Source organism: Pseudochaenichthys georgianus, unplaced genomic scaffold (genome assembly GCF_902827115.2).
Source record: "Pseudochaenichthys georgianus unplaced genomic scaffold, fPseGeo1.2 scaffold_308_arrow_ctg1, whole genome shotgun sequence".
NCBI lineage: Eukaryota > Metazoa > Chordata > Actinopteri > Perciformes > Channichthyidae > Pseudochaenichthys > Pseudochaenichthys georgianus.
The window spans coordinates 257,997-278,368 of NW_027262958.1; the positions used below are offsets into that span (position 1 = coordinate 257,997).

At 40.2% G+C, this 20,372-nt stretch overlaps 3 protein-coding genes across 3 annotated transcripts; 2 read left to right on the plus strand and 1 right to left on the minus strand.

Moving 5' to 3' along the window:
• Positions 1 to 10,120: 10,120 nt before the first annotated feature.
• Positions 10,121 to 13,341, plus strand: LOC117442124 (histone H1-like). Its single transcript, XM_034078128.2, has 2 exons — positions 10,121 to 11,068; positions 13,265 to 13,341. Exons 1-2 carry the CDS (start codon positions 10,413 to 10,415, stop codon positions 13,305 to 13,307), a joined length of 699 nt encoding a protein of 232 aa, XP_033934019.1. The 5' UTR covers positions 10,121 to 10,412; the 3' UTR covers positions 13,308 to 13,341.
• A 102-nt stretch (positions 13,342 to 13,443) lies between these two features.
• LOC117442186 (histone H4) lies at positions 13,444 to 13,756 on the plus strand. Its single transcript, XM_034078187.2, has one exon. The coding sequence runs from the start codon at positions 13,444 to 13,446 to the stop codon at positions 13,753 to 13,755; it is 312 nt and encodes a 103-aa protein (XP_033934078.1). The 3' UTR covers position 13,756.
• A 3,013-nt stretch (positions 13,757 to 16,769) lies between these two features.
• Positions 16,770 to 17,262, minus strand: LOC117442142 (histone H3). Its single transcript, XM_034078146.2, has one exon. The coding sequence runs from the start codon at positions 17,242 to 17,244 to the stop codon at positions 16,834 to 16,836; it is 411 nt and encodes a 136-aa protein (XP_033934037.1). The 5' UTR covers positions 17,245 to 17,262; the 3' UTR covers positions 16,770 to 16,833.
• Between the last annotated feature and the right edge of the window lie 3,110 nt (positions 17,263 to 20,372).

Below are 20,372 nucleotides of genomic sequence, written 5' to 3' on the forward strand. Positions count from 1 at the left end.
TTAGTAATAAGCTTTATATTTGTATAGCACCTACTACAAGAATTGTAGCCAAACTTGCTTCACAGCAGTTCAATAGACAGATTAGTATAACATGACAGGATAACAGCAATGTAGAGCAGCAGCTACATTTCAACACATATATCCACGAAGGTTAATACATGAAGACTTGAGACTCGGGGACTCAAACTCAAACACAGGTAATGATGACTCTGACTCGACTCGGACACTCCTTGGGTGACTCGGACTTGGACTCGGACTCGACTACGACTCTCCCTTGGTGACTCGGACTTGGACTCGGACTCGAAGAGTGGTGACTCGAGAGTGACTTGGACTCATGAATTGGTGACTTGACTACAACACTGAACGTTGGTAGACCATAGTGGTAGACTCATTGGAACAGAGTGGGCGAGCTGACCAATCAGAGCACAGTGGGCTCACAGGGAGGGGGGGGCAGGAGCTCCAACAAGCCGTTTAGGCAGGGGCGGCGGGTGCTGTAGGCTAGGGAAGGCTAAGCCTTCCCAACTATTTGTGTCACTGCATCCTGGTAAAATAAAAATATAATGTTTAATGTTTGTGTCTTTAACATTAGCGCTGCTATGCAGCCACCTGTGCCCTGTACTACGAAGCCAGTTCAAACCCTGGATATGTTTGAGTTATCTTCACTAACCCTAACAAACGAGATCTCGACGCTGGTTAATATCAACTCGGTAAATCAAGCCAGGGCTTCTCTCACCAGCTGAGAGCGCGTTCACGTGAAAGGGGTGGGGTCAGGGGCGCCGTAAGGGGGTGAAAAGTTAGGACGATTCTAAGGGCCCGTGACTGACAGGGGCCCCAAAATGTTTAGAACATTAAGACAACAAATGTAAGTAACTTTTCATCAATTCTCAATAATTGACATTAATAGATTATATTGATAAATTACTCACTAAACTTACGATTCATTTAACTTATTTTCTTCCAAAAGTTAATTACCCAAAGCCTCTGTACACCCCCTTCTATTTACATGTAATGATTTGGTCCTGCCTCCAAACGCGTTGTTGCACCGGCAACAGTGAAAGCATGTGAGGAGGGATGCTAGTACTTAGCCTACATACGTGTGTTGTACCATGTTTCAACGACCAACAAAGTCAGGCTCTAAGAAGAGAAAGGAGAGAAAGACAAGAGAGAGCGACTAAAGGGCGACAGTACCCAGTACCCAGTTTTTCACAAGAAAAGGTGGGTGTGGTCCATGAGTGGTGGAAATTAGTCTGTTAGCTAATGTTTATGTGTTTACTAAGCTGACATTAAGTACTGTTAATATCTTTACAGAACATTTAGAGGTTTTTCATTTTACTGCTCTTTTAGCTGACATTTAAAGGTATGGTAGGTAATTCACTTCAGAAACACTTGTTATATTCCATGGAATGCTCTTAACATCCCGATAGCAATGAATATATTAAATGATTTGACAATAAATACATACAAACATGTCATCTGTGTAAGCCGTGGCGCTGTAAAAAGCACGACCAATCATCTGAGCCGGCTAAAGTAACTGGATGGCCTACCTGCCTGTCAGCCTTCCATCTGTGCACAAGCTTATCTCGTGCCCTCATTGGTCATGTGCGCGTTCGTTGGAGGAGGGGCTCTCTAAGGAACTCTGAAGGAAGGGGCAGATTTTTTTCGGTTGTGTACTTTCAAATTCTAGCGCACTCGAGCTGGTTTCTCCATTCTTACCTCCCTACCTTTAATAAATGCAGGCACATTTTTAGCGCCTATTCATACTAAATCAGTTGTCCCTCCCCCTGGTGCCAGGTCCAACAGATCCATCTTTAGGCTCAGCAGCCTTGTCCCCCCATAAGGCTGAACCTGAACCAGCTTTTCTCCCAACTGAAGGAGGTGAGCAGCATTGTGTTGAATGACATTTCATTTAATTTCAAACCTTTATTTAACCAGATTGGTCCCATTGAGATCATAGATCTCTTTTTCAAGGCAGACCTGCAGCATATAGGTTCCACATGAAACATAAAACAATAAAGGACATTATACATTATATTTACAGGATACATAGTTATAGACATTTACAAGTGCCCATTGTATCGGCAAGCATTTCATTTAGCCTAGCTTTAAAAATATGCAGAGGAATGAGATTGCTCAGTTTCAATTCCTGCTGAAGATTGTTCCAGCAAGTGGAGCTGCGCACATAAAAGCTGTCTTACCTGAGACAGTTCTTGCTCTTGGCACATCTAACAAGACTACATCATGTGACCTCAGACAATAGCTGCTTGCAACTCTCTGTGTTATCAGAGAGCAGATATAATACGGGAGTTTACCCAACAAAGCTTTATAGATAAACGTGTACCAGTGACTGAGCCTCCGTACAGAGAGTGATGGTAAACCTGCCTTGGTATACAGTGTACAGTGATGTGTAAGCGCTTTACAATTTGTGACAAATCTCAGAGCACTGTGATACGCAGCATCCAATTTGCTCAGGTAATTGGCAGGTGCATTCATATAGACCAGATCCCCATAGTCCAGCACAGGTCAAAGGTCACAGAGCCTCTTCCTGGCCTCAAGCGAGAAACAGGACTTGTTTCTGTAGAAGAAACCTAGCCTAACCCTCAGTTTTTTAAGCAGGTTATTGACATGAAGTTTAAAAGAGAGACAATCATCAAGCCAGATACCAAGGTATTTGTACAGTGGTGGGCCGTCAGGGCCAGCAAGGCCTTCTCTGCTGGCCTAAACATCATCAGAATATAAATTTAATTTTGATATATTTTTTCCACAAATATGTATTAAATTATTCCCCATAGTCTATGCTTTTCATTTCATAGCTTTCCTCTTGGTTGCGCTGCTTCCAGCCTCAGAACAAGATTTGGAGGGCTGGCCTTTATGTTAGAGCTTTTATCCAATCATACTTCAGCCATAATGTGTTGCCAGGGTCCAAGAGATCTGCCCTTAGGCCTTCAGAATCAACAGAGCGGGCGCCTGTAGCTTAAAGTGAACGGAAACAAAACTGTGGCGTTAACCAATCAGATTTTGAGTTGGCGACAACGGGCCAGCTAGCAGGCGTACGATGACGTCAGCACGTGCACGTCTTTTGATTGGATACGCACTATTGAGAGGCAGAGCTATGTAGAGCTAGCAAACTGAACGTGAATTTGAACAAGCTAATTTGTGTAGATTTCTACAAGCTGTTTTTTTTCAACCCACAATGGCTGAAGGAGGAGAAGAGATCGATTTGGTCGCAGATATCATTACAACGCCATTTTCAAGACGAACTTTTCAAGAAAAGCTAGAGATTGTGAGAAGAGAACGGCCAACCCCGACGCTAGCGAGCCTATCACAGCGGGGAAAAGGGTTTGTCCGCCACTTTCAAATCACTAACTACGAGCGGTACCCCTGGCTCACGGCCTCCGAGAGGCGCTGCACATGGTACTGCTGGGAATGCCTGCTATTTGCAAATGATCGATTTGGTGTTTGGAGCCACACTGGATTTGCAAACTTGAGTTGTCTAACCAAGGCAGCAACGAGACACCAAAGCACGGCTGGGCACTTACAAGCAATGGTGCTTTTGAAAACCTTTGGGGACACCCGAGTGGATCTACAGCTCAACGAACAAGTGCGCCGGGAAACGGAGCTCCACAACGAAAGGGTGAACAAAAATAGGGAAATATTGAAAAGACTGATTGATTGTGTCCTGTTTTTGGGTAAACAGGAACTTTCATTTAGGGGACATGATGAAAGCGCCGAGTCCAGAAACAGAGGAAACTACGTGGAGCTTCTTTCTTTGCTTGCTGAGAACAACACAGACTTGCATTACCACCTGTCCACAAACAAAGTGTTTACTGGGACGTCAGGCAAAATACAAAACGACCTGATTTATGCTATTGCTGAAGTGATGGGAGAAGAGATCAACATGGAGATTAAAAAAGCACCCTCTGTCGCTGTTATGGCCCCTGCGAGATGGAGTTCATGACTTTATGAGCTGTTCATGAGCACTCATGAAACATTCATGAACAACTCATTATATGTTCACTTGTCATGTTCATGAACCAACATTCTTAAAATGCTCATGAACCATTTTAAAGAGCAGTTCATGACATTTTTATGAACATTGTTCATTCACATAAAGTTCCTGTTTTGCTCATGACAGACTTTTATGAGCAATTTATGAACTGTTCATGATCCAGCCAATCACAACATTATAATTAAAACCCCAAAAAGTGTGCATGAGTATTTCATGAACTTTTCATGACTATGAGCATTTCATGAATTTTGGATGATTGTGGCAAGTTCAGAATATTTTGGAATATTCATGAGAATTTTATGAACTTTTGATGATCAGTGAGTTTTTAAAAGACCTCTTGAATATTCATCTACTATTTGAACATTTCTTTCTTTTTTTAAACTTTTAATCTTAAAACAAAACAATAGTGAATTTGAAACTGAACATGATCTGTATTTATTTTGGTGACATTCATATCATTTTATGGTTTATCTGTTTGAGAAGCAGTACGAGTAAGTAGCGCCAAGGTGGAACCTTTGGCAGGTGAGCGGTGACATCTGGGTTACCTTAGGGGGGACACTTCCGCCCCCTCCTCAGAAGCAATCCAGACGATCAACCGGATCCTGTGTATAATTACTGCTGCTCCACTTTTCTGTTTTCTACAGGTCAGTACATGATGAAAATGATCGATGTTAACTTGTGTGAATTAGATATGATGTTGGAGATGTTTAGGAGAGTGTGTCAGAAGGTTTTGAGCATGTTTGACATAGTAACGGTATTTTAAAAATACTAAACTGTCGGCAACAATAGATGCCATTTTCGCGGGCTTCAGCCGCGCCTGGGTAAATGTGACCTGAGCGAAGGCTCGCAGGCAGGTTAGCTGCTGCGCACGGGTAATATGTTTTGTTTACCTGAGTGCAGTCTTGCAGGCACATTGCCTTGTTTTTTGTTTATTAACATTAACAGTGTATTTTTGTGATCTCCATAATATGTTATATTTGTTAAAGATAGATATATTGATAGAAAGTATTATTTGATAGCGTTATGTGTTTATAGATAACAACCTGTCCTTCACTGCAAACATAGCTGCTACAACCCGCTGCTGCAGATACACGCTTTACAACATCAGGAGGATGCGTCCCCAGCTGACCCAGAAAGCGACGCAGGTTCTGGTCCAGGCTCTCATCATCTCACGCCTAGACTACTGCAACTCCCTCCTGGCTGGTCTACCTGCATGTGCCATCCGACCTCTGCAGCTCATCCAGAATGCAGCTGCTCGCCTGGTCTTCAACCTTCCTAAATTCTCCCACAACACTCCGCTCCTCCGCTCCCTCCACTGGCTTCCGGTAACTGCTAGAATCCACTTCAAGACCCTGGTGCTTGCGTACCATGCTGCGAATGGATCTGGCCCTTCCTACATCCAGGACATGGTTAAACCGTACACCCCAGCACGTGCACTCCGCTCTGCATCAACCAAACAGCTCGCTGCACCCTCGCTGCGAGGGGGACCCAAGTTCCCATCAGCAAAAACACGTGGGTTTGCTATCCTGGCTCCAAAATGGTGGAATGAGCTCCCCATTGACATCAGGACAGCAGATAGCTTACACACCTTCCGGCGCAGACTGAAAACTCATCTCTTTCGACTCCACTTCGAGCGATAGAACTACTAACAAAGCACTTATGGACTGGCTTATCTAAAGCCAGTTGAGTAGCACTTGAAATGTTTTTGCTCTATGAAACCTGATGTACTTTATGATTCTGTTTTCTTCAAGTTTGTATTTTGTTGGTCGAACGCACTTATTGTAAGTCGCTTTGGATAAAAGCAGCTAAATGCAATGTAATGTAATAATTTATATTGACTATGTTGAATTTCTCCTTGAGATACAGTAATTGACTGACAGACGGATAACTTAAATGGAGAAATTTGATGTTTGTAAAGTTCAGCTATTTGAATGTAACTGTGTACTTGAATAAGAAGCATTCCAGACGATCAACCGGATCCTGTGTATAATTATTGCTGCTGCACTTTTCTGTTTTCTACAGAAATCATTTATTGTTGCTGTGGTACCCAAGCTTTTGGGACCCGTAACAACATTTGTTGTGCAGCTGAGTGTCAAGAACTGCTTCAAATAGTGATAGGATTAATTGTAGTGCTCCACCTGTATACATGTATGTTAATTTGAGTAAAGTTCCATTGTGATTGACATAATTGTTGTTTTCTATGGTTGCCAATTGACCCACAGTCAATGGTTCATAGCCAGCCATTGAATTATATCCAGTGACTGGGTATGAACTGTTCATGAACGGTTCATGAAGTTGTTATGAACAGTTCTTGATATGTTCATGAACAATTCTTGATATGTTCTTGGTTGAAAACTGAATATCCCTACACACTCACTGAAAACTCCATTTCATGAATTGTTCATGAACCTGCCTAAAACCATATTCCATGAATTGTTCATGAACCATTCCAGCACAGGAGTTTCATGAGTAGTTCATGAACTGCCCTAGTGCCATTTAATGTTCATGACACTTTCATGAACAGTTCATCAACTTTGTTATGAGCTGTTTATGAGCTGTTCATGAATATGGTTCACTGATATTTCATGAACTTTTCATGACAAGTTCATGAACAGTTCACTATCATCTCACTGGGGGGTGGACGAGACGACAGACGTGGGTCATGTAGCACAGCTGGCACTTGTCCTGCGTTATGTGACGGACACAGGTGTCAAGGAGCGGTTTGTCAGATTTGAAGATGTTACAAGCGGCAAGCGAGCTGATGACATTGCCGCTCTCATTTTCCGTTTCATGGAGGAATATGAATGTAGTCTGGATAAAGTTGTGGCACAGTGTTATGATGGCGCAGCGGTCATGGCATCTGGACTAAATGGGGTGCAGGCTAAAGTTAAGGAGAGGGCACCTATGGCCTTATTCATTCACTGCTATGCACATGGACTAAATGTAGTACTGACTCAAGGGGCCTCAAAGCTTAAAGAATGCAAGGTCTTTTTTGCCAGCCTCAATGGCCTTGCAGCATTTTCCTCCAGATCCCCTAAGCGCACGCAACTGCTGGATGACATTTGCAAGCGTCGTCTTCCTAATGTTGCACCAACGCGGTGGCAATATACATGGAGATTGGTCAATGCAGTCTTTGAGAAGAGAGTTTCCCTAAAGGAGGTGTTTGACCACATACTGGAACATCATGAGGAGTATGATGGGGATACTATGCTTAGCGCTGATGGATTTAATGCACGTCTGGATGATTTTGAGTTTTGTTTTTTGCTTGAAACATTCAATGGGATTTTTAAGCATTCAGATGTGCTCTTTTGGAATACTACAGAAACAAACATTGGATGTACAATTCTGTCTGACAAGGGTGAACGAGTTTTGTGACACAATTGAGCGAGAGAGGTGCCAGTTTCGTCAGATCTACGAGGACACAGCGCGCTTTACACATTGGCATTATGTTCTCTCACCTTGTAATCAAACAATCTATAATGTAGCTCTGGCCTTCACTCACAAAAAAACATTTTGTTGAATTGGACACATTTTCGAAACTCTATTGACTAACATGCAATGACTGCACTGATGGAAGAATCTGCGAGGAATTAACTAGTAGCAGAGAAATAATCTTTCAATATTTCAATCAGGAGAGATGGTTTTGATGTAATAATAAATATTTGTTGCCAGATTTCCAATTTCAGGTTTTAACCAGGAGATGGCGCTTCATTCACAAATACAGAAAGACAACTTTCAGTTGTGTTTTGAAGAGCATTTGAAATTTGAACACATCAATATTTTAGATCAACTAAAGTATATCTAATCTTGTAATTCAATAATATATAGTCTTTATATATTAAATAATCATAATAATAATGTAATAATTTGTATATTGTTGTGTTTGCTTCCTCCTGCTCCCTTTCGGACACATACTGTATGATTTATTATTATTATTAATATGAAGATATTATTAAGATAAGATGTTACTTTATTGATTGAACATTTTAGTTTAGAATGTGCTGTCCCACGGTAATTCAGAGGCTCACAGCTCACATTCCGACCATTATTTAAAACAATAGGTGCTTTCACACCGTCTACAGTTTGATTTGTATAGAGGGAGCTCTGTGGCTGAATGGCCAGCGATTAGGTGTGGCGCATTTCAATCAATCAATCAATCAATGTTTATTTATATAGCCCAATATCACAAATGTTACATTTGTCTCAGTGGTCTTCAGTGCTGCATTTATCCCGAAAATCAGCACTCGAGTCCGACGAGTACTCCAGGGCTGCAGTCGAATAGTCAATTTAGCTTAGGAACCTTTCCTAACGGATTTAAATGACCCGGAAGTCCCTCAGTGGCAGCCATGATACAGTAAGTGCCGTTTGAATTCTCAGGGGTGTCAAACTCAAGGCCCGGGTGCCAAATCCGGCCCGCGACCTCATTTTATGTGGCCCGCAAGAGCTTGCAAAGACTATAATACGTTTATTATACAGTTACGTGCCACTTTACAGAAGCAGGTTGCCCATAAACTACATGTCCCACAAAGCATCTCATGTTGTGACATGCACACTGAAGAGACTTGCAATTATTTGCCCTAGACTTCTGCTTTCAGACGTAGTTAATTACGAAGTTATTACCCTATCCGATAATAATCCAATTCAGAGGCAGTAATGTAATATAATACATTATTTTATGTATATTTATATTTATATAGTTACAACCGGCCCTTTGAGTGCAACCATAATGCTAATGTGGCCCGCGATGAAATTGAGTTTGACACCCCTGCTAGATGATAGGAAAGGAGGTTTCAAACTTCCTTTATAACCTCCTTTAGCTTAGGAACCACTGGACCTCCCTCACCGAAAGGAGAGGAGAAAATGCTGCCCCAAAATGCATTGCAGCCGCAGCTTTTGCCGTCACTCAGCAGTCGGCCGTTCACGGAAACACCGAGAAATGATATCATGAAAGTTACGGTGCTTATTAAGCTTTTTAAAACATAGGTGGTAAGTTACCAAAGTACTTTGTTCTGAACGTTCATCAGTATTATAATCAAAGAGAGAAATATGAACGTTACTTTTTACTGAAATGATCAAATAAAGTCAACATTTCACAGTCTTTACTGAGCTGTGTGGAGTTTGTTCAACTTCTAAAAGATGTTTGAATGCTGATATACACAGTGATAGGTGGTAAGGACTAACGTTTATAATAAATACACTTTATTTTGTGTCACATAACAAAAAACCCTGATATATCCTATGGACATTTGATTGTTTGATTTACTTTTTTTTTATTAAAATATCCTATATTTATTCCTTTCATTTGTATTAATTTAAAACACCTTCCGTTGTGAGGGATGCAGATACAGATAATATTATGAGAAGCTTAAGAGGTCATGTTATTTATTCGAAAATGTGGTTAAAAAAATGATTTGTTAAACAGGATAAGTTGCATAAACCATTATGTTTATATTACATTTTGTTTGCCTCACATTTAGGAAATTCTTTGAGATTCTAATAATCCTTTTGGGATTAGATTGAGATTTAACAGTCTTTGTTAATGAATAATATCATTTCATAGCTAATTCCAAGCCTTTGTGCTGGTGTATGGTTCTAATTCCTTCACTTAAGCTTCTGTTTCTCTGATTTTCTACAATTAATAAAGTGATAATACTTGTCTGATGTTCACAGTCAGTGGGAGTTCTGCTACCAAGAGTCTGTGTCTGTTTGAGAGCCTTTGTGACCTTACAGGTTTAGATCTATCTGTCTAACACATTTCAGAACGTAAAAATATATGATAATACTCATACTATATAAATATAGTTGTATTGTGATGTACATGAGAACAGCTGTGCTAAATGAAGGTCTCTCACTGTTGGGTAACAAAGACTGTATTTAGAACACCGCCAGGACCTGTCCTGATGGGAGTGTGTTTGCAGACAGCAGAATTACCTCTGTTTAACCAAAAGGTGTTGACATATTTGAATTTTTTTCACATTGAGTCTTTAATCCAACATTTAATTTCACTATATTACAAGTTTTAGGGGGATTATAATGTATTTTAAATCCTTTAAGAGAGAGATTACAGAGAAAAGTCGCAGATCTGAATCACTCACGGCAGCAGTTTTAGGAGGTTTAAAGCCTTCCCAATAAAAACACAACAATATTTAAAGCTTTATTTCGCTTCTATATGAAGATTAAGTCATCCGCTATCAATTCGATTAACTTTTGAAATTCAACTCGTTCTCTAAATGTGTATTTTGTACAGTTTTAGCTGAAGAGAAAGCACAAAGTGGCACAGTTTTTCTGCAGCTCCTGCGTGAGCCACTGAATTGAGTCTCTACGGTTCTCATGGTGTGTTTAAGTTCCTCTCTTCGCTGGGATTTCTCTCTCCTCTCATCAGACCGAGAATCCTCCCGACAGCATCATGGCCGCAGAAGAAGCTCCCACTGAAGTCGCCGTCGTCGTCGCCGCCGCCGCCCCGGCAAAGGCACCAGCAAAGGCACCAGCAAAGGCACCGGCAAAGTCCCCGAAGAAGAAGGCAGCCAAGCCGGCCAAGAAGGTTGGTCCCGGAGCCGCTGAGCTCATCTTGAAGGCGGTCACCGCCTCCAAGGACCGTAAAGGGATCTCTTACATCGCGGTGAAGAAGGCGCTGGCCGCTCAGGGCTACGAACACACCGCTCACATTAAACGCGCGGTGAAGAGGTTACTCGAGAATGGAGCCCTGGTGCAGGTCAAGGGAACCGGAGCCACCGGCTCCTTCAAGGCCGCCGAGAAGCCCAAGAAGGCAGCGAAGAAGCCCGCAGCCAAAGCCAAGAAGCCGGCAGCAGCAAAGAAACCCGCCGCTAAGAAGGCAGTAACTCCCAAGAAGGCAGTAACTCCCAAGAAGGTAGCGAAAAAGCCTGCTACTGCTGCCAAGAAAACCCCCGTGAAGAAGATCACTAAGAGCCCGAAGAAGAAGGTGGCGGCCAAGAAGGCAGCGACCCCCAAGAAGGCAGCGACCCCCAAGAAAGCTGTGAAGAAGGCGGTTAAACCAGCTGTCAAGTCAGCGAAGAAGGCACCAGCCAGGAAATCATCGAGGAAGTAAACAGATCCTCTACTTCATCTCCAAAAGGCTCTTTTAAGAGCCACTCACATAAACCAAAAGAGCACTCCTTTATAATAATATATAATGTAGCATAAATACAACTTGAACAAAACATACATGTTTTGTGTACATAACCACATGACACACTATTTATATATCCGCGTCCATGTTATATTCTAATATTCCATGTTGTGCTTTCATACCACATGGAATTTACCTCAATATTCCAATATTATCTGAAGTACATTGTACTAGTACCTGACCTGGATAACATTTATATAGTTTGCTTTATTTAACAATACAATCTGCATATAAAGGTATGTGTACAAACATACATAGGGTTTCTGCTCTTATTTTCAGTTGATTTGGACTAAAGTATAAGTTAGATGTTAGCTAATACAAAGTATATTATAATTATTATAGACATTTCCATATACATTGGTACATAAGCACTTTGAAATCGACCATAGTGTTTTTACACGCGACTACTAGTTTGAAGTAATACTGTATCTTCCTCACAATCAGTGAAACTACTAAATATGCTCATTTTAAATGATATATAGCAGGTTAGTAAATAGTTACATGAAAGTCCGGCCAGTAGAAAAGCAGGACCAATATCAACGTGTTATTTTAGGGTTTCATTTATTAATTAAATAACATGAATAAATAATTAATGAAACTTGACCTTATTAATCTAAATGTATTTTGGGTACATTTTATATTCAAATGAAGTCAACGCATAATGGAAATGTATCTAACAATAATGTAGTCAAGCAGAAAATAGTAGAGCTATAAACAGTATTTAAAGAATATAATTCATACATGAATAATGATGTTTGGTGCATTTTATTAAGTGAGTTTTTAATCCTAAATATTTAGTTTGTATTGAATGTAAATACAATTATTATAAGTATTGTTATGACTATACTATTCTGCCTCTGAGATGAGACATCTCAACAGGGTGACCTTTCTTTTTCCGTTCCCAAAGAGTAAAGCCTGAGAATAACTGAACCATGAAGATTCAATCATATTTTCATGTCATCAATATTGTATTTATTCAAGTGTAGCGATTGCAAAGCCTGAGGAGGCTGGCAAACACTGCAAACAGACACTTTTGTAAAGAGGGATTTCTATTCCTGAATATTATGTTTCAACTTAACGAAGTTATAGCCTCAGAAAGGCTCAACAACATCAACGTACACATGTATTAACTACATGATGACATGTAGCTGGAAGTCAGCTGCCTTCACCTGAGCCACGGCCCACATGCTGATCCCACCTGGACACACTGCCATCACTCTTCATTCACTTTGTCTGTCTTTTCTTGGCCAATCAACACTTCCTGCTTTCCATGTTCTCCCTCTCGGCTCCCATCTGTCTGTGGTGGCTACAATGGGGATGTGTCATTTGGTGCAAAACTAAAGCAGGGTTTGAAACCAGAATATGGTTTGTGTTGAGCCCAAAACAACGAACGCCCAACTAAAGTTCCTGCTGTGATTTTGAGTGAAAGTGTACCTTTACGCACACAACGAGTACACAGCTATGGAGGAAAGACGTGACACGAGTAAACAAATACATGGAATGCAGAAATACAGGAATAAATAAAAACAGGAATATAAATACATGAATAACATTTGAGGATAATACAGAACACACATTATTATATGTCTTTAATGTATTTCTGCATTTATTTTCACTTACATTTCTGTGTCTGGGCGTGTTTCACAATATGTGGTTTTGCCTGGTCGCCTTGTATTTTGTGGTCATGACAACATTTATAAGAAATGTACTTTCAATTGCTCTGAAAGTTTGACATGTCCTTAACAATATCTTTGAGTTGTTATAATATTTTACAAAACTACACACCCTAACTCGGTCTCTGAGGAAGTATTTGAGAAACATGCAAACCAGTTTTAATAATACAATATCACTAACTTTAAGATACATATACAATTTCTAATTATATCTTAATATATAAGTTTATGTAAACATTACATTTAAATGTGAAATAATTATATTAAAAATCTAAATAGCAGTTGATTGGCATCAGGCCCACAAAATGCAATGTTGGAGGTTAATATGGTGTAATACACGCACTAAATAAATGAGATACAGATGACATTATTAGATGATTTTATTGCTTGTGTCAAAATGTGAAGTTGTGAAACCATTTGCTCGTTTTTATTTTGAAGGATGGTTGTCGTAACCGGAAACGCATCGGCTCACGGTGTGTGAAAAGAGCAGCAGAGAGGGAACAAAGGAACGGAACAAAATGGCGGGCTAGAATTAACCAGGGTGTCTTCAACAACGTCCGCATATCAGCTTTAAATATGGCCGATATCCATAGTGAGTACATCATAACTCTGCAATTATGTCTGGAAGAGGAAAGGGCGGAAAGGGACTCGGCAAAGGAGGCGCTAAGCGCCACCGCAAAGTGCTCCGTGATAACATCCAAGGCATCACCAAGCCCGCCATCCGCCGTCTGGCTCGCCGCGGCGGAGTGAAGCGTATCTCCGGTCTGATCTATGAGGAGACCCGCGGTGTGCTGAAGGTGTTCCTGGAGAACGTGATCCGTGATGCCGTCACCTACACCGAGCACGCCAAGAGGAAGACGGTGACCGCCATGGATGTGGTGTACGCTCTGAAGAGGCAGGGCCGCACCCTGTACGGCTTCGGGGGATAAACTCATCTGACTGAAACACAAAGGCTCTTTTAAGAGCCGCCCACCTCACTTTGAGAGCCTCTGTCCTGTGATTCACTGATTTATTAACACATGATCCTTTGCTAATTCATCAAAATGCCTACTCTAAAAGATAATGCATACTATCTATGTTATTACCTGTTTATTACTAAAGGTAGAATAATGCAAAATATGTGCCCTCCTGTTACATTCAGGGTCAACTTGACCCGTTTGAAAATCTACGAAAAATCATTTCAAGTAGTATTTTCAAGAACCACCCCCTACATGTGTATATCACAGAGATGGTATTCGGGTCAATCTCACCAGGCAGTGAAGTGGAAGCTAAAAGGGGTCAGAAATACACACACACACACACACACACACACACACACACACACACACACACACACACACACACACACACACACACACACACACACACACACACACACACACACACACACACACACACACACACACACGACCTTCATTGCGGACCCTTGACCGTCAGGCTTCTACCGGCAGGGCGTCCCATAGACCTTCATAGACCACGTGATCAACAACGATGGCCATTCAAATGCGTTTTGATGTCAATTCATGCGAGTAATGAGTTTTTATTTCTGATTATTTGTGCAGTACATGTTGTTTAGTTTGCTAGTTATGACGAAGATTACTTCATGAATGTGTACACATGGTTGCTAACGTTTTTTTGGTGGAAATGTGTTTTTTCACAGCAAAGTCACCCTCTGGACTTGGACTTATTGGGAGAATCTAAAGGCAAGAACATCCCAAATATTCATTTAGGTCTTTATGTTAGACCTTTAGTGTTGCCGTCTGTGAGGAAAATACATGGGGCTCAGAGCCTCGTATTTTTAAAATCTTTTTTTCCTTCTAATTTGTTATTCTTTTTAAAAATAACACACTTTTATTTACTCACCAATAACACACAATTATCCTTGCTTTTATTTATTGGTTTAATTCCATAATCTCGGGCTTTTTTGGCATCCGTCAGGAATTGAATTTCAAAATAAAAATAACCGGAAACAGACGTAGGCATTTCGAGCGATTACCCAAGATCCTCAGCTACGCTGATTGGATGTTTTAGCCGCAATGCATGCTGGGATTTGGTGTTTATATTATATGAAATCCGGAAAACATTTTAAAAGAATAAAATAATAAATAATTCCGAGTGCTCTTGCTTTTCTCTTTGAAAGTCATCACATAACGGCATTGTAATACACGGTTCGGCTGCATTACATATTACAGATCTGCCGTAGTTCTTTATTTAGAGCCCTGATGAGAAGACCTTTGGAAAAACTGAAGAAATGCCGCCAAAACTGAATAAATCATAAATATATCAACAATTAAAAAACATCTTCAATTTCTCTTCACACAATACGTCTCCTTGCAGTATCAACACTAAACCGTAACATTTAAGCACTCGATCGTATCTTTTGCCCTCATGCACTTTGAAGTGAAAACAAAGCCTGGGGCCTTTCTCCCCCAGGTGTCTGCAGTTCACCAACAACTGTTTGGATTAGGACGAAAATAGTGGCTCTATTGTAGTGGATTAAATATTAGCACGTGTCTTTCTAACAGTTCTTTATTTATGTGTTATTTTAAGAAATTAGGTATATCTAGGTACATAATATATTAGTGAAGTTATCATCTCCAATTAGCAGTTCTTTAATGTGACCTTTGTATATCTATACCGTTAGGAGTTAGTTTAGTAGCTCTAAAACAAACATGGTACAAACTATTATACAGCACTATTTCAACATTAAATAAATCAGTAACATCTTAAATGATATTGTTTAAACTAAACTGTATGTTATACCCAGCCCACACACAGTTAGATGCAAGTGACGCACTGCATGTTATGCAAAGTATCAGATCTTTATGTGCAAACCTCTTCAACAACGTGAATGCTAGCCATGTACTTGCTAGCATTCTTTAGTTATGCTCCAGTTGAGATAGAATCGTCACGACCGAAACATTTGGTTCAGTTTCAGTAATTGACGTGATCGTTTCGGTAGTGACAAATGGAAAGGTAAGCAGGTACATCCCATAGTCCTGAAATAAATGTGTGTTAAAGTCTGAAAATCAGTGTGTTACTTTAAAGCTAAAGGTGATAACCGGAGAAGCATGCCATGGGCCCTTTAAGCAATAAGGTTGAGGGAATATGAAACAACCTTGAGAACTAAATACTGTGGTCACTACCGAAACACTGGATGATTTGTAAAAAAATAAGTATATTGAGTTATCAACTAAAATGATATGATACCGATTAGTTTAATGTAAGTTCAATTTCAACAATCATCAACTCTGGAATCAATATGATCAGTATTACGCATTTTCCAAAGAAAGTTTTCATTATGGTTTCTATGAATTGTATAAATTGAACTTTGATTAAAAATTCACTTTTATTGATTTATTTGTGAAAACCCTCAAGAACTATTTGTTAAAATACTATTTCGATAAGGGAAGGTAACACAATCTTAACAGGCTAATATAATACGTTTTACTATAGTGTATGTACTATGTTTCCATACTGAACATTTTTGGTAGAGGAAGAAGATTCCAACAGTCTGAAAACACGATATAAAAATGTAGTTATTTTACTAGATGTGTGTAATTTAGATATGGTACAAAATATATATGGACAAAGTTTTGGGGAAAAAACACAATTTCAAAACATTTCCAACCTGACTTTGGTCAATTTCGGCAGAATGGCCCAGACATATATCTCAGGACTAGTAATTATATTAACATGTTTAAAGAACAACATTATGTATTCAGTTACGTTGTTAGTATGAGCTTTATCTAAAGACACCACTAGAGGTCAGTGTCGAGCCATAAATGAGAGCCTGCATTACAACCTAGTGGTAGGTGCAATTTGGATCAGCATTATATACTATACTATCATAATGTGTTAATATGGACCATGAGTTAATAATCAAAGGGGACAACGTGTTTATAAAGTATATGCACACATGTGTTTCAGGACTGGTTGCTCTGTAAGTGTGTGTGTGTGGCTCTTAAAAGAGCCGTTGTGTTTCGGTGTTCTGGTCTCAGGTCAGTCTAAGCCCTCTCCCCGCGGATGCGGCGGGCCAGCTGGATGTCCTTGGGCATGATGGTCACCCTCTTGGCATGGATGGCGCACAGGTTGGTGTCCTCGAACAGGCCGACCAGGTAGGCCTCGCTGGACTCCTGCAGAGCCATGACGGCGGAGCTCTGGAAGCGCAGGTCGGTCTTGAAGTCCTGAGCAATCTCCCTCACCAGGCGCTGGAAGGGCAGCTTGCGGATCAGCAGCTCGGTGGACTTCTGGTAGCGGCGGATCTCCCTCAGAGCCACGGTACCAGGCCTGTAACGGTGGGGCTTCTTCACGCCGCCGGTGGCCGGGGCGCTCTTACGAGCAGCCTTGGTGGCCAGCTGCTTCCTGGGAGCCTTTCCTCCGGTGGATTTACGGGCGGTCTGCTTGGTTCTTGCCATGGCTAGCTGGAGTCTGCTTCTCTGTTGGAAAGTAGTAATGTGGAAGACTTGTCTGTGTCTCTTATATAGCCAGAGCAGGCGCGGCAACGACGCTGATTGGTCGAATGTATACACGTGACACTGCAGCTCAACTATTGGTTGGTAGAGATTGGAAAATTCAAATGTCGCGCTCATTTGTTAAACTTTTCTTATTATACATCCATGTGTGACATACAGCTTTTTTAACACTTTGTCTATGATACAAAAGTCCAGCAATGATGAAACAATTATTCTTATGTATAGAATAATTTTATAATAATAATATTTTGACGTAAATATCACTATATTTCTAATGTTATTATAGCATTCTTAAAATAGTTTTTATTATGTATGCGAATAAAACACCAAGACAAATTTTAAGTATGTGTTACTTGGCAACAAACCCGTTATGATTTCTGATTCTCTAATAACAAAATAATGTCTTTAAATGGAGAAAATAAAGTATATGTTATCTGTGTTTCCTACTATGGAGTCAGCTATTTATAAGCAAAGCGATGACCTGAATCAAATACACTTTCAGTCACAGCTGGTGTGAAATTTGAGCATTAATTTGATTATAACTTTTTGGCAATGAAAGATGAAGAAATGACTTGAATGCATCTTGGAAATACACATCAATTCAATACATGAACATCTTACTTGGTCCTGATATTCACTGCTGACTGGCTCGCATCATTCACAATGGAAATATAGCATGGCGCACTGCGTGGCTCAGGTAGACAGAGAATGTACTGAATGCTACTTGGGTGAAGTAGAATTCAGCAACATTAATACAGAAGCCTTATTGAAGAGAGGAAACCACGTGACATCCAGCAAAAGGGGCTTTCTCCTCCTGGGAACTCAGGAAACAAAGGTTTTCCAATCTTCTTTATTTTTGATTTCCTTCCTATTTAGGGTTAAAAGAAAAACATCTTGCAATTTAGCCTTTTTTAATTTAATTGTATTTTTAAATGTTACAGTATGTCCACTGTAGAGGAAGTCAGGGACATTTTAGTTTGAAAAGACAGCCACAATTAACAGATAGACTATGTAAAGTATTATGGTTATAGAGTGATATTAATACTAGAATACATTCAGCTTTATTTAAAACATAAATAAGTAATTGATCTGAACATTGCTGTTTATTTGGTTTTTGGTGAATCTTTCCAGATCTTCAAAGACCTGGAGTCAAAGTACTGAAAGCACCTCATTGGACTCCAGATGCAGATTTTCAAATTCTCGCTCACTCGGGCTGTTTCTGACGGATGTAGAAACCAAACCACTATTCATTTGAGAGTGTGGTGATTAACCTGCTGGATGTACGAAGGACATTGTGAAGAGGAGTTTGCTTTGCTTTCGAGGCTACACCCCGAAATACAGATACAATCATTAATAGTATTTTAGAGTTACGTTTTAAGTGTGTATAGCTATATAATCTGGGTGTTTTTATTTTGAGTGACCTGGTGTAATATAGGACATGTTGTATATGTTGTACACCTCAATACATATAGTCAGGGTTCATACACTTTTTCACCAATGACCTCTCAATGACCTTTACCTAATTTTCCATGACCAAAAAAAAATTACCACTGAAAATGGTTTATTTTAAAATGGAACAGGAAAATAAGGTCTGCATATGAAACATGTTGTGCCTATCTAAAACAAATCCAATAGTAGGCTTACTAGCTTCTACACGCCGAAGCAACTGCAGTCAGGGGCTGAAGTCGAATAGTCCATTTAGCTTAGGAACCACTGGACCTCCCTAACCGACAGGAGAAGCGAAAATGCTGCCCCACAATGCATTGCAGCCGCAGCATTTGCCGTCACTCAACAGTCGGCCGTTCACGGAAACAACCGATTATGACCGAGAAATGATATCATGAAAGTTACGGTGCTTATTAAGCTTTTTAAAACATAGGTGGTAAGTTGCCAAAGTGCTTTGTTTTGAACGTTCATCAGTATTATAATCAAAAAGAGAAATATGAATGTTAGTTTTTACTGAAATGATCAAATAAAGTCAACATCTCAGTCTTCACTGAGCTGTGTGGAGTTTGTTCAACTTCTAAAAGATGTTTGAATGGTGATATACACAGTGATAGATGTTAAGGACTAACGTTTATAATAAATACATCTGTATTGATTTAAGATCTTTAGTTCATACAATCATACGTATTGGGATCATTTGTATTAATGTGGACCGGAGGGAGAGGGTGACGAGCAGAAGTTTCACTTTCCTTTTTTATTTCAATTCCAACTTTGGTCCTGAAGAATATGTTTCTCTGTTGTCCACGTTCATAAAGCAAAGCAGCAGCATCAGAGCACGGTGCAGAGTCTCCAGATGAGTTCACAGCAGTCCCTCGTTCTTATTGAACATCCATGTTGTAGTCCGCTGTATAGAAAACTGTAGTTTCCATAGTTACCCCACAGCACATGCGCACATTCAGGACGTCCGCTGGCGCATCATAAACACGTCAGATAGTGAAAGTGCATTCGGATTCTCTAAAGCACCGCAGTCTCTTCTCCTAAGTCCTTTTGAATTCTCCTGTCCACTATCCCTTAACCCCGTGACCTTTCACTCAGAGGTCAAGGAATAAACGATAGGGTTAGAACTTAGGAGCTGATTTTTAAACTATCCGACTGCAGCCAGGGATGCAAACTCATCAGGTATGAAAAAGGAGACAAGGACCCGAGCCCCGACCCCACGGAATATCGGCTTTAAAATTAGGAATAACAGAGGATGTTAGCAGTCAGAACAACTAAAGCAGTTAATGATAACATAAACGCCAAAGAGTCACATCTAATATAAATATATAAAAGCATTTCTTTTAATTGTGGAGCAGTCAGTTTATAATTTTGGCAGCACTGTTGAGCATTTTGAAAATGTATTTTCATGCCTCTCTGCAAGGCTTAGTCTTTCTATCTTTATAGCCACTGGTGTGAAGTAACTAAGTTCATAAACTCAAGTACTACTTGGGTACAATTTTGAGATACTTGTTTAAGTATTTCAATGTTTAGCTACTTTGTTCTTCTACTCCTCTACAGTTCAGAGGCACAGGGTGTACTTTTCCTCCACTACATGTATTAATACCTTTAGTTACTTCACAGATCTG

Coding starts and splice junctions, on each gene's coding strand:
- LOC117442142 (XM_034078146.2), bottom strand. CDS start 17,244: ATGGCAAGAACCAAGCAGACCGCCCGTAAATCCACCGGAGGAAAGGCT.
- LOC117442186 (XM_034078187.2), top strand. CDS start 13,444: ATGTCTGGAAGAGGAAAGGGCGGAAAGGGACTCGGCAAAGGAGGCGCT.
- LOC117442124 (XM_034078128.2), top strand. CDS start 10,413: ATGGCCGCAGAAGAAGCTCCCACTGAAGTCGCCGTCGTCGTCGCCGCC. Junction 11,069..13,264: donor GCCAGGAAATCATCGAGGAA/GTAAACAGATCC, acceptor TTTATTTTGAAG/GATGGTTGTCGTAACCGGAA.